Source organism: Mustela lutreola, chromosome 16 (assembly GCF_030435805.1).
Source record: "Mustela lutreola isolate mMusLut2 chromosome 16, mMusLut2.pri, whole genome shotgun sequence".
Lineage (NCBI taxonomy): Eukaryota > Metazoa > Chordata > Mammalia > Carnivora > Mustelidae > Mustela > Mustela lutreola.
Window position 1 is genome coordinate 48,841,881 of NC_081305.1, and position 13,776 is coordinate 48,855,656.

At 48.4% G+C, this 13,776-nt stretch overlaps 1 protein-coding gene across 1 annotated transcript in view; it reads right to left on the bottom strand.

The window, feature by feature from the left end:
* Nucleotides 1-336: 336 nt before the first annotated feature.
* LOC131818199 (olfactory receptor 10A7-like) overlaps nucleotides 337-13,776 on the bottom strand; it is a 36,467-nt gene continuing 23,027 nt past the window's right edge. The window contains exon 2 of the mRNA XM_059152460.1: nucleotides 337-1,679. Coding sequence (XP_059008443.1) covers nucleotides 670-1,679 — 1,010 coding nt within the window. The 3' untranslated portion in view covers nucleotides 337-669. The remainder of the gene's footprint in view (nucleotides 1,680-13,776) is intronic.

Genomic DNA, 13,776 nt, shown 5'->3' on the forward strand with positions numbered 1-13,776 from the left:
GTGGAAACAGAGCCCTCGTGCTCTGTTTGCAGGATGTAAGCTGCTGTGGCCGCTGGGGAATGTGGTGCGGAGGTTCTGCAGGATGTTAAAAATATGGCCTAGCAACTTCATGGCTCGATTTCCACCCCATGGCAATGAGAACAGGATAACCAAAGGTTGTGCACACGCCTGTGTTTATTGAAGCCCTGATCACAATCGCCAAAATAGGGCAACAAGCTGAGTGCCTGCCGACAGCTGAATGGAGAAAGATGTGATTGTGTACCACAGAGTATTATTCAGTCATGACGAAGGAAAACATACTTACTAAAAAAATTGCAAAAAATACTTATACTCAAAATTGTTTATTTATTTGAAATTCAAATTTAACTGGGTGGCCTGATTTCTTATTTGCGAAAGCAGGGACACCACTTCCATGGGAACCAAACATTGACCATAAACAGACATATGGTTCACACTCCTCTAGGAGGAACAGAACCCACTGCACTCAAGACAGTGTTACTGAGTGGCAGCGGGACACAAGACGGCTATCACAGAGACAGAGGTGCCATTGCTCAAACAGGGGAACCACACAGGAGAAATTCAGTTCCCGGCACCTGAGGTGCCTAATCACAGATCTGATAGGGCTGTCCAGCAGAGGGCTGAATGAAGGGGGCGGGAATCCCCGAGAGGTCATGGGGTGCAGGTTCCCCTTCTCTGAACACACACGCGCCCCAGGGCGGCCTTCACTTCCTTGTTCCGCAGGCTGTAGATGAGGGGGTTGAGCATGGGGGTCACCAGGGTATAGGACAGGGACACCACCTGCTTGCTCTCGGGGGAGTAGCTGGCCTTGGGACGCAGGTGGATGACCCCCGTAGTGCCGTAGAACAGAACCACCACCATGAGATGGGAGGCGCACGTGGACAGGGCCTTGCGGCGACTGGTGGCGGAAGGCATGCGGAGCACAGTGGCCAGGATCTTGCCGTAGGACGTGGCTATCAGACAGAAGGGAACAATCATGACCAGCACTGTGGCTGCCAACACACTGGCCTCGAAGACGCTGGTGTCCGCACACACCAGGCTGAGCAGGGGGGCGATATCACAGAAGAAGTGGCGGATGCCACGGGGCCCACAGAAGGGGAAGCTGAACAGCCAGACGGTGAAAACCAGTGACACGGGGACTCCAGCCAGCCAGCACGTGGCGGCCAACAGGTGGCAGAGCCGGGGGCTCACCAGGGCGCCATAGCGCAGGGGCCTGCAGATGGCCACGTGGCGGTCCCAGGCCATGGCAGTCAGGAGGAAGCACTCGGACGTGACGCAAGACAGCACCAGGAGCAGCTGCAGGGCGCAGCCCGCGGCGGACACGCCCCGCCCCGGCCACAGCACGGTCACCAGCAGCCGGGGCACAATGTCCAGCGAGAAGCAGATCTCCAGCAGGGCCAAGTGGCGCAGGAAGAAGTACATGGGCGCGCGCAGGGCCGGGTCCAGGGCGCTCAGCAGCACGATGAGCGCGTTGCCCAGCAGCGTGAGCAGGAACATGGCCAGGAAGAGCGCCGCGAGCAGCGGCCGCAGCGCGGGCACGTGCGCGAAGCCCAGCAGGACCAGGTCATGGGGTGCGCAGCTCCAGTTGGCGCAGGGTGGGGCTTCAGGGGTGCCCGGGGGAGCCCCGGCGATCGGCATGGACCTGGGTGGGCGCAGGAGCTCTGGGAGTGGAAGAGGTAAGGAGAGGCCATGAAGGACAGAGCTGGGCCTACGCAGGTTCTGTCTCCCCGAAGTGCGCTGCACAGAGCAGGGGAGGCATCTTATCCGAAGGCAAATCAGCGCCGGCCACACACGGGTCCTCCTTGAATGCCCTCCATGAGCCTGGGAGGAGATCCCAGGGCCTCAGGAGGCCCACCCACCTTCTGACCTCTTCTCCATGCAGCTACATCCACAATGCCTGGTTCTGTCTCAGGGCCTTTGCACTTGCTTTCCCACTGCTTGAGATACTTTTCCCTCGGATGTTTATGCAACTGTTTCCTTCTCTTGCTAAAAATGTGAACTCAGGGCACCTGGGTGGCTCAGTGGGTTAAAGCCTCTGCCTTCGGCTCAGGTCATGGTCTCAGGGTCCTGGGATCAAGCCCCGCATCAGGCTCTCTTCTCAGCAGGGAGCCTGCTTCTCCCTCTCTCTCTCTCTGCCTGCCTCTCTGCCTACTTGTGATCTCTGTCTTTCCAAAAAAAAAAATAAATAAAATATTTTTAAAAATAAAATAAAAATTAAAAAATATGAACTCAATGCCCCTTACCATCAGACAGCCCTCCCTCAATGAGCTGGTTTCAGATGTCTTCTCCACAACACGCACGTGCCCCAGCCACTCTCTAAGACATCCTGTCATCCCTAAAGCACACCGAAAGTAGCCTGGTTTACTTTCTTACTTGTCTGTGGTCTAACTGCTGCACTCAGAGGGCCATATCCATGGCATATTTCTGCCTGCTTTGGGGGCTGTGTCTGCAGCATGGGAAGGAGTGGCTGGCACATAGTAGGACTCCAGAAAGTTGGGTCTGTTACAAGTTTGAGTCTCCTCTGTCAACAGACAAAAGTGGGTACTTTCTCCCCACAAAATAATTTCTCTTCCGTTTGGCTCAAGTCTGTTTTCTCTCTCTCTCTTTTTTTTTTTTTTTTTTTTTTTTTACATGTTGGTTTTGACCATCCAAATCAGTGGTTCTCAACTGGGAATGATTCAGTCTCCCCTTGCCCACTGGGGGACTGTGTAATGGTGACATTTTGAGTTGTTATAATTGAGGTCCTACTGGTGTCCAGTTGGTCAAAGATAAGGACGCTGTTCAATGTCCTACAATGCCCAGAATTAGACCCCCCCATGTGCCACCAAAACTGAAGGAGTCTAACTCCAATGTCAGTAGGGCCAAGGCTGAGAAACTCTGATATAAATTGATTTCAGGATCCACTAATAGGTCATGACCTGCAGTTTGAAAAGAAAGCCCAGGCTCGTAGGAGCTGTGGGACGTATTGATAAGAAATTAGGGTACATGGTACATATAAAAAAATGGGCAGAAGATATGAACAGACACTTCTCCAATCAAGACATACAAATGGCTATCAGACACATGAAAAAATGTTCATCATCACTAGCCAACAGGGAGATTCAAATTAAACCACATTGAGATATCACCTTACACCAGTTAGAATGGCCAAAATTAGCAAGACAGGAAACAACACGTTTTGGAGAGGATGTGGAAAAAGGAGAACCCTCTTACACTGTTGGTGGGAATGCAAGTTGGTGCAGCCACTTTGGAGAACAGTGTGGAGATTCCTTGAGAAATTAAAAATAGAGCTTCCCTATAACCCTGCAATTGCACTGCTGGGTATTTACCCCAAAGATACAGATGTAGTGAAAAGAAGGGCCATCTGTACCCCAATGTTCATAGCAGCAATGGCCGCGGTCACTAAACTGTGGAAAGAACCAAGATGCCCTTCAACAGACAAATAAATAAGGAAGATGTGGTCCATACACACTATGGAGTATTACGCCTCCATCAGAAAGAATGAATACCCAACTTCTGTAGCAACATGGACAGGACTGGAGGAGATTATGCTGAGTGAAATAAGTCAAGCAGAGAGAGTCAAGTATCATATGGTTTCACTTATTTGTGGAGCATAACAAATAGCATGGAGGACAAGGGGAGATGGAGAGGAGAAGGGAGTTGAGGGAAATTGGAAGGGGAGGTAAACCATGAGAGACTATGGACTCTGAAAAACAATCTGAGGGTTTTGAAGAGGCGGGGGGTGGGAGGTTGGGGGAACAGGTGTGGGTATTAGAGAGGGCACTGATTGCATGGAGCACTGGGTGTGGTGCAAAAACAATGAATACTGTTATGCTGAAAAGAAATAAAAAATTAAAAAAAAAAGAAATTAGGATATATGGGCATCTGGGTGGCTCAGTGGGTTAAGCCTCTGCCTTCGGCTCAGGTCATGATCTCAGGGTCCTGGGATCAAGCCCCACATTGGGCTCTCTGTTCGGAGGGGAGTCTGCTTCTCCCTCTCTCTCTCTGCCTGCCTCTCTGCCTACTTGTGATCTCTGTCAAATAAAGAAATAAAATCTTTAAAAAAATAAATAACTAAAATAAAAAACGCTTCTCATTGGGGCCTCTGGGGGACTCAATGGGTTAAGTATCTGCCTTCATCTCAAGTCATGATCCCAGGGTGCTGGCATCAAGTCCCACGTCGAGCTCCCTGCTGGGCGGGGAGCCTGCTTCTCCCTCTCCCACTCTCCCTGCTTCTGTTCCCTCTCTCACTGTGTCTCACTCTGTCAAATAAATAAAATCTTTAAAAACCAATGGATTCTTATTTAAGAAGAAAGGCACACTAGGACCTCCTTTTGTTTGAGCTATGTGCAAGGCTGGGAAACATTGCTTTAGAACACGGCAAAAAGGTCCCTTCCTCTCTCTCTCTGCCTGCCTCTCTGCCAACTTGTGCTCTCTGTCAAATAAATTTAAAAAAAATTTTTTTTAATCTTAAAAAAAAAAAAGAATACAGCAAAAAGGAACAAAACTCTGGCAGGTGCACAAAACCTCTGACCACTCAAGACTGGACGGGTTTGTATAAAAGACTCAGCAGTTTGCCGGATTCCTGCCTGGAGTGTCCCTTTCCTGGACTGTAGAAAGTTTTTGCGGGAAGCAAAGGGCCTCATTTTTACACAGTTTTGGGGGAAATTCTCTTCCTCATGCAACCACTACACCTCCTGGACCTGCGACGGCCTCCCTGCTAGCCTGCCCATCCCCCTCTCTGCTCAACACCCACCATGTCCCCGCTCAGCAATGTCCACTCCCCGCCTGTGAAATTCCTGTCATTGTCTCTGTCTGCCCAGGAAGGACACAGGTAAAGCTTCAGGTCCACAGCTATGCCCAGCGAGGGAAAGAGGGACTGATTTTGTGTGCGCCAAGCACTTCCACAGGACTTTGTACCAGGCAAAGTTTCAAGCACATTACTCGTGCATGGACCCCACACAATAGTGACAAACTAGGTCCCCGAGTAACCATGAAGTACCAGCCCGCACCCCCACAACTCACGGGGGAACATACAGCCAGTGTCCAAACCTCGGCCAGAACAGTTCACCCTGTTCCTGCTTCCCAGAAGGGTGTCCACACTTGCTTACAAACTGGGGCTATCAGTCATAACACATTGAACACAGAGAGACAGACACAGAGACAGAGAGAGACACAGAGAAATCATTAACCCCCTGGAAAACTTCTAGGGGGACAGTGAGGCCACAAGGAGGAATCTGGCCACAGGTCTCCTGCAATAGTAAGAACATTCTGAATCTGGGAAAAGCTCATAAGTTCTTCAACGAGGCCCACAAAATAGGCAAAGTTCAAGCAAAACCTCTTGATGACCCTCTCAGAGGGCAAGGACCATCTCTGCCCCGGGCCCTTTGAAGCCCCCAGTACCTGCTGCAGCACCCGGCACGCGGAGGTGAGTTCACTATGTGGCAGTGCCCTCACTGGATTATTCCTCCCACAATGGGCTTCCCAGACAATGGCTGTCTGCTTCCCTCCCCTGCCCCAGACACGTCAGGGCTGATCCGAGCAGAGGGTGCAGAGTGACAAGTGCCTCTGTTAACGACCCAGCACCTCCCCCCATGCAGCCCCACATCTCCTAGGATGCTCGCCCCTGGGCAGGAAAGGAAGCATCTGGCTGGAAAAGTTTCCCCTAACTGAGGTTTTGTGCAGACCGCACTAATGGCGGAGAGCTTGCTCCTGCGCTTAGCGCTGAGCTCCCCCACCAGACATGGAGCAGCCCCGAGCCAGAGCTGGGGAAGCTGTGTAACCTCGGGCAAGTGGCTTAGCCAGGACGAGGTCACCCCCAGATGTTTCAGGGAGCTGACCAGAAAACAGCCAGATGGAGACTTCTGCCTCCAGCTCTGCCATCGACTAGCTGTGTGCATCCCCAGACCTCACTGAGCCTCTGTTTCCTTGCCTGCCAGCTGATGGCATCTACCCCATAAGACTGCTGTGAGAATTCCCTGAGATCGTAGATGACAGTCGGGACACAGGGAACATTCAATAACTGACAGCAGTGACCATCTGCCTCATCGCCACCATGATTATCACCAACCTCTTCATCACCCGCTGTCATCACCATCATCATCACCTTCATCACCACCAACATCATCATCACCACCATCATTGTCACCAACACCATCATCACCAGTATCATTGTCACCATCACTGTCACCATCGTCACCATTACCACCATCATCACCACCATCGTCATCACCATCGCCATTATCATCATCACCATCATCGTCACCACCATCCTCACCATCAGAGAATGATGGTCACGGGGCACCCCAGCCCCCTCTTCCCCTGCAGCCTGGAGCCCTTCCCTTCACAGAGGACCCACTGACCTGCTTCTTGGTCTACCTGGAACTGAGGACAAAGCTCTGACTCTCCCCCTTGATCCAGGAGCTCCCAGGGACGACTGGGATTTCAGGAACCAGAGACTTCAATCTTTGGTTCTGGCCACACAATGAGAGCCCTGAGGACTGAACCCACAGAGAATTCTGCTCATTACCAAATTGGCACCTGTGTGCTCCAGGTGGAGGCAGAGGGAGCTGGGGAGCGAGGAATCTCTGCTTCTCTGAAGGCTGTAGTTTCTACTACATTCCCTCTTCCTGGACTTCTCCAACCTGTGTTCCTTCTGACCTCTTGCTTCCAGAATGTTCCAGAGAGGCTGAATACTGCCTCCTCCTACCACCCACATATGCTCTTCATCTTGGCATTCAAGGCCCCCTGAAATCTGTCTCTGCCATCTCCCTGTCTTCATGTCTTACTGTGTCCTCGCCGCATGTCCCCCACAGCCCCACAACTCTGGGTTATGTCAGGAGAGCCAACGTAAGCTCCATGTTTCTGACTTGTGTTTTTTCCCATATGGCTGCCATGCTTCGATCACAGAAGTAAAAATAGCCAAACTATCACCCCGTATGCTTGGATGAAGGGCTTGAGCCCTTTGACTCAGTTTCCCCTTCTGGAAACAGGGTGATTTTAGAAGAGTACCTGCCTCCCTATGTTGCCAGCACAGGTGATGACCAAGGATCCACACAACCCTGCTTCCAGGGGACTAGCACCATGCCTGGTTCTCCCAGGGCCAGCAGTAGATATTCTCTAGTCCCAGGAGCCTGCACATCTAACCACATCGCCCCATCTGCAGGGCCCCCATTAGTTCACATCTTAATGTGCACACTGGATATGTGTTTGCAGAGTGAGCAAGTGAGTGAGCAAGTGAGCACTTTTACCAGTGGCGAGTCAGCTTCGTAAGTCAGACAGCATTCAGCATAGGACAGAGCAAAGAATAGCAGCATCTTGGGATGGAAGGATAAGCCAAGTTTCCCATACATCTCTGTGTCCATTTCCCTTCCTCCTTCCCTCTCTGTCCATTTCTGCAAACACATCTGCATCCCGTCTGCACTGGAATCAATGTTGTTGCGTCTGCATCTCTCTCTGTCTCCGTGTCTGTACTGATAGACAGTTATCAGGTAGATTCCACGGATAAAAGTTAAATCCTACAGCGTGTGTCTTTGTTGGCTTCTCTGATTTATCGCAAAGCCCTCTGGGTCTACCCATGTTGTCATAAATGGCTCTGGGACCTGAGTGACTGCACATGACCGTAATGCATCTCTCACGGGTAACTGTATGTTACCTGACTTGTTGGTGCCCCACCTTCTTGTGGTTAAGTGTGTAAAGGAAGGATCACGGGACTAGCTACCTGAGAAGCATAGTCTGTACCTTGCAAGTGTAAAGTCCTTATAACAGACTCTGTGTGTGGTGTTAGCTGTTGTGTCTGAGTGACAATGAACACTCTACACTCAATGGTCATCCAAAAAACAAGCAAACAAAACCCAAAAAACAAAACATGAAAGTCCATGCCTGACACGTCTTATTTACGCCATCTTGACAGCAACTGTATTGGGTCAGCCTTTTGCCCTGTATCAGAGGTTGGCAAACTATGGCTCTTTGCCCACTGTCTATAGCCCTGGAGCAAAAAAGAGGGAAGGAAGGAAGGAATGAACCAAGGAAGGAGAGAGAGGAAGGAAAAGGAGGGAGAAAGGGAGATGGGGAGATAAAAAAAGTAGAGGGAGAGGGAGGAAGGGAGGGAGGAACGTTGTCACATTATTAAATAAATGCTTGAAAAGAAAATCAAAAGAAGAACATTTTGTTACACACGAGTATTATATACAATTTAAATCTCACTAAAAGGTTTGGGAACACAGCCTGTACCTCATTCATTCATGGTCTGTGGCTGCCTTCGGGCTATGATGACAGAGCTGAGCAGTTACAACAGAGAGCACGGAGCTGCCAGAGTTGAAAATATTTACTCTCTGGCCCTTTATGGATAATGTGGTAGAATCTCTGACCTATGCATGGAAATTGGTGGAGACAGAATGCACCAAAAGGTGCACAGAAGGTCAGAGAGATGCGTACAAGAATGCACCAAAAGGTGCACAGAAGGTCAGAGAGTGATGCATACAAGACCCCAGTGCTAAGTGTCCAGCTCTGTTCCCAACCCCGCCAGGTACGCCAAGCACAGTGCACAACCCCAGAGCCCAGCCAGGGCATACAAGACTGCAGCACAGACCTCGTGGTGTTGAAGGCTATCGGCGAGTGGGTTCAGGACCAAAGTGAGATGACATAGTTTGTGGAGCTTGGCATGGAGGCTCTGCAGCCCAGGGGACACAGGGACATGGCAGTAGCCACACCATATGAAAGAGCCATGGCCAGGTGGGAGCTGTGGAGCACAGTATGGAGTTCCCTTAAAAAGTTAAAAATAGGAGTGCCTGGCTGGCTCAGTGGGTTAAAGCCTCTTCCTTCTGCTCAGGTCATGATCCCAGGGTCCTGGGATCAAGCCCCACATTGGGCTCTCCGCTTGGCAGGGAGCCTACCTCCTCTCTCCCTGCCTGCCTTTCTGTCTACTTGTAATTTATGTCAAATAAATGAAATCTTAAAAAAAAAAAAAAAGTTAAAAATAGAGCTACCCTATGACCCAGCAATTGCACTACTGGGTATTTACCCAAAGATACAGATGTAGTGAAAAGAAGGGCTATATGCACCCCAATGTTCATAGCAGCAATGTCCACAATAGCCAAACTGTGGAAAGAGCCAAGATGCCCTTCAACAGATGAATGGAAAAAGAAAATGTGATAGATAAATATACAGTGGAATACTATGCAGCCATCAAAAGAAATGAAATCTTATCATTTAAAACTACGTGGATTGGACTAGAGGGTATTGTGCTGAATGAAGTAAGTCAATCACTCTCTGATATGAGGAATAGGAGAGGTGGGGTGGTGGGTCATGGGGGTAGAGAAGGAAAAAATGAAAGAAGATGGGACTGGGAAGGAGACAAACCATAAGAGATTCTTAATCTCACAAAACAAACTGAGGGTAGCTTAAGGGGTGGTGAGACAGGGACAGGATGACTGGGTGATGGACATTGGGGAGGGTAGGTGCTATGGTGAGTGCTGTGAATTGTGTAAGACTGATGATTCACAGACCTGTACCCCTGGAGCATATAATACCTTATATGTTAATGAAAATTTAAAATTGTTTTTTTTAACTAAATTTATTTATTTTCAGCATAACAGTATTCATTATTTTTTCACCACACCCAGTGCTCCATGTAATCTGTGCCCTCTATAATACCCACCACCTGGTACCCCAACCTCCCACCCCCCCGCCACTTCAAACCCCTCAGATTGTTTTTCAGAGTCCATAGTCTCTCATGGTTCACCTCCCCTTCCACTTTCCCCCAACTCCCTTCTCCTCTCTAACTCCCCATGTCCTCCATGCTATTTGTTATGCTCCACAAATAAGTGAAACCATATGATAATTGACTCTCTCTCCTTGACTTATTTCACTCAGCATAATCTCTTCCGGTCCTGTCCATGTTGCTACAACAGTTGGGTATTCATCCTTTCTGATGGAGGCATAATACTCCATCGTGTATATGGGCCACATTTTCCTTATCCATTTGTCCGTTGAAGGGCATCTTGGTTCTTTCCATAGATTGGTGACCGTGGCCATTGCTGCTATAAACATTGGGGTACAGACGGCCCTTCTTTTCACATCTGTATCTTTGGGGTAAATACCCAGGAGTGCAATTGCAGGGTCATAGGGAAGTTCTATTTTTAATTTCTTGAGGAATCTCCACACTGTTCTCCAAAGAGGCTGCACCAACCTGCATTCCCACCAACGGTGTAAGAGGGTTCCCCTTTCTCCACATCCCCTCCAACACATGTTGTTTCCTGTCTTGTTAATTTTGGCCATTCTAACCGGTGTAAGGTAATATCTCAATGTGGTTTTAATTTGAATCTCCCTGAGGGCTAGTGATGATGAACATTTTTTCATGTGTCTGATAGCCATTTGTATGTCTTGATTGGAGAAGTGTCTGTTCATATCTTCTGCCCATTTTTTTAATATGATTGCCTGTTTTGTGTGTGTTGAGTTTGAGGAGTTCATTATATGAAAGGTTGGATATCAACCTTTTGTCTGTACTGTCCTTTGCAAATATCTTCTCCCATTCCGCAGGTTGCCTCTTTGTTTTTTTGACTGTTTCCTTTGCTGTGCAGAAGCTTTTGATTTTAATTAAGTCCCAAAAGTTTATTTTCACTTTTGTTTCCTTTGCCTTTAGAGACATATCTTGAAAGAAGTTGCTGTGGCTGATACCGAAGAGATTATACCTATGTTCTTCTCTAGGATTCTGATGGATTCCCGTCTCACGTTGAGGTCTTTTATCCATTTTGAATTTATCTTTGTGTACAGTGTAAGAGAATGGTCGAGTTTCATTCTTCTACATATAGCTGTCCAGTTTTCCCAGCACCATTTATTTATTTTATTTTTTTAAGATTTTATGTATTTATTTGACAGACAGAGATAACAAGTAGGCAGAGAGGCAGGCAGAGAGAGAGGAGGAAGCAGGCTCCCCGCTGAGCAGAAAGCCCCATGTGGGGCTCCATCCCAGGACCCTGGGATCATGACCTGAGTCGAAGGCAGAGGCTTTAACTCACTGATCCACCCAGACACCCCTAAAAATTTTTTTAAAGAGAGATTATGCTGAGTGAAATAAGTCAAGCAGAGAAAGTCAATTATCATATGGTTTCACTTACTTGCAAAGCATAAGGAATAACACAGAGGACATTAGGAGAAGGAAAGGAGAAGTAAGTTGGGGAAAATTGGAGGGGGGATATGCACCATGAGAGACTGTGGACTCTGAGAAACAAACTGAGGGTTTTGTGGGGGCGGGGGTGAGCCTGGTGGTGGGTATCCAGGAGGGCACGGATTGCATGGAGCACTGGGTGTTACATGCAAACAATGAATCTTGGAACACTGCATCAGATACTAATGATGGTGACTAATATAACACAATAAAATAATTTTTTTTAAAAAAAGAGTCTGCTCTGTCATAGAATAAGAATGTGGACTTGGTGCCTCAGTTTCCTCATTTCTACAATGCCAACAATTACTATATCTAACCCACAAGTGATTTGAAGACTATATGAGTTAAGTAAACAGTACTGTACTCCCAGAGCTGATCACTGTTTCGACAGAGAATGAGCTCCCATCCCCACCGGAGATGGGTCTGTTGCGCTGTCTCTAGTGTGAAAGTTGAAATTGCTAAGTGAGGGCCGATAAGACATTTAGAGTCTCTACGCAAGTATGGCCAGATCTGCTGAAAATAATGGAGAAGCCAGCTGGAGGTGTTTGCTACAACTTTGTAGAGAGAGAATTATGGGGTGTCTGGCTGGCTCAGTCAGTAGGGAACACAGCTCTGGACCTCAGGGTCATGAGCTCAAATGCCAGGCTGGGTGTAGAGATCACTTAAAAATAAAATCCAAGACCTATAAAGAACTCCTCAAACTCAACACACACAAAACAGATAATCATGTCAAAAAAATGGGCAGAAGACATGAACAGACACTTCTCCAAAGAAGACATACAAATGGCTAACAGATACATGAAAAAATGTTCATCATCACTAGCCATCAGGGAGATTCAAATCAAAACCACATTGAGATACCACCTCCTACCAGTTAGAATGGCCAAAATTAACAAGACGTTAAACAATGTGTGTTGGAGAGGATGTGGAGAAGGGGAAGCCTCTTACACGGTTGGTGGGAATGCAAGTTGGTACAGCCACTTTCGAAAACAGTGTGGAGATTCCTTAAGAAATTCAAAATAGGGGCACTGGGTGGCTCAGTGGGTTAAGCCTCTGCCTTCGGCTCAGGTCATGATCTTGGCGTCCTGGGATCAAGCCCCACATCGGGCTCTCTGCTCAGCGGGGAGCCTGCTTCCTCCTCTCTCTCTCTGCCTGCCTCTCTGCCTACTTGTGATCTCTCTCTCTCTCTGTCAAATAAATAAATAAAATCTTTAAAAAAAAGAAATTAAAAATAGAGCTTCCCTATGACCCGGCAATTGCACTACGGGGTATTTACCCCAAAGATACAGATGTAGTGAAAAGAAGGTCCATCTGTGCCCCAATGTTCATAGCAGCAATGGCCACAGTTGCCAACCTGTGGAAAGAACAAAGATGCCCTTCAATGGATGAATGGATAAGGAGGATGTGGTCCATATATACAATGGAGTATTATGCCTTCATCAGCAAGGATGAATACCCACCATTTGCATCGACATGGATGGGACTGGAGGAGATTATGCTGAGTGAAGTCAAGCAGAGAGAGTCAGTTATCATATGGCTTCACTTACTTGTGGAGCATAAGGAATAACATGGAGGACATAGGGAGATGGAGAGGAGAAGGGAGTTGGGGGAAATCGGAGAGGGAGACAAACCATGAGAGACTGTGGACTCTGAGAAACAAACCGAGGGTTTTGGAGAGGTGGTGGGGTTGGGTGAGCCTGGTGGTGGGTATTAAGGAGGGCACGGATTGCATGGAGCACTAGGTGTGGGGCATAAACAATGAATTCTGGAACACTGAAAAAAAAATTTAAGATTTTATTTATTTATTTGACAGAGATCACAAGTAGACAGAGAGGCAGACAGAGAGAGAGAGAGGAGGAAGCAGGCTCTCCGCTAAGCAGAGAGCCCGATGCGGGGCTCGATCCCAGGACCCTGAGATCATGACCTGAGCCGCAGGCAGAGGCTTAACCCACTGAGCCACCCAGGTGCCCTGAAAATTTTTTTTTAAAAAGAAATTAAGGCTGTGTTTGGTAAGGCCTTATGCATAGCTCTTTAAGGGAGACCTTTCCTAGGACAAATATTGTATTTTTTAATGACCATACTGGAAGAGAAAAGTCAGTACAGCTTCTAAAATGAATGTGGGCAAGGACTGGAGGTGGTATCAGTGGGAAAGTCAAGGACTTTCAAGAGAGAGAACGTGGGAGATTATTTTTCTTAGAGTCTTTTGGGTTTTGGGGGGCTCGAACTCACAACCCTGAGATCAAGACCGAAGCTGAGATCAACAGTCAAATACTCGACTGACCGTGCCACCCAGGCACCCCAGATTTGGAGTCTTTTACTGGGGCTCTCTCAAGGCATGCAACTGAGAGCCAGCACCTCGGACAGCAGCTTCTGAATTACCCGAGTGTGTACGGCGGGTGTTGGGTCTTGGTGCCATTCACTGCCCCTCTCCGTGCTTCCGTGCTCCCCTTTTGCCACACGGGCCCCGCCAGAGTGCATCAGACCAGGAGGGGGAAGCAGCAGGCATCCCTGGGTCTCAGTGTCCGTGTAGATCTCCTCCTGGTGCCAGCGCCACCTGGCCACATGTCAGGGCTGTGTCTGCTGTGAGAATC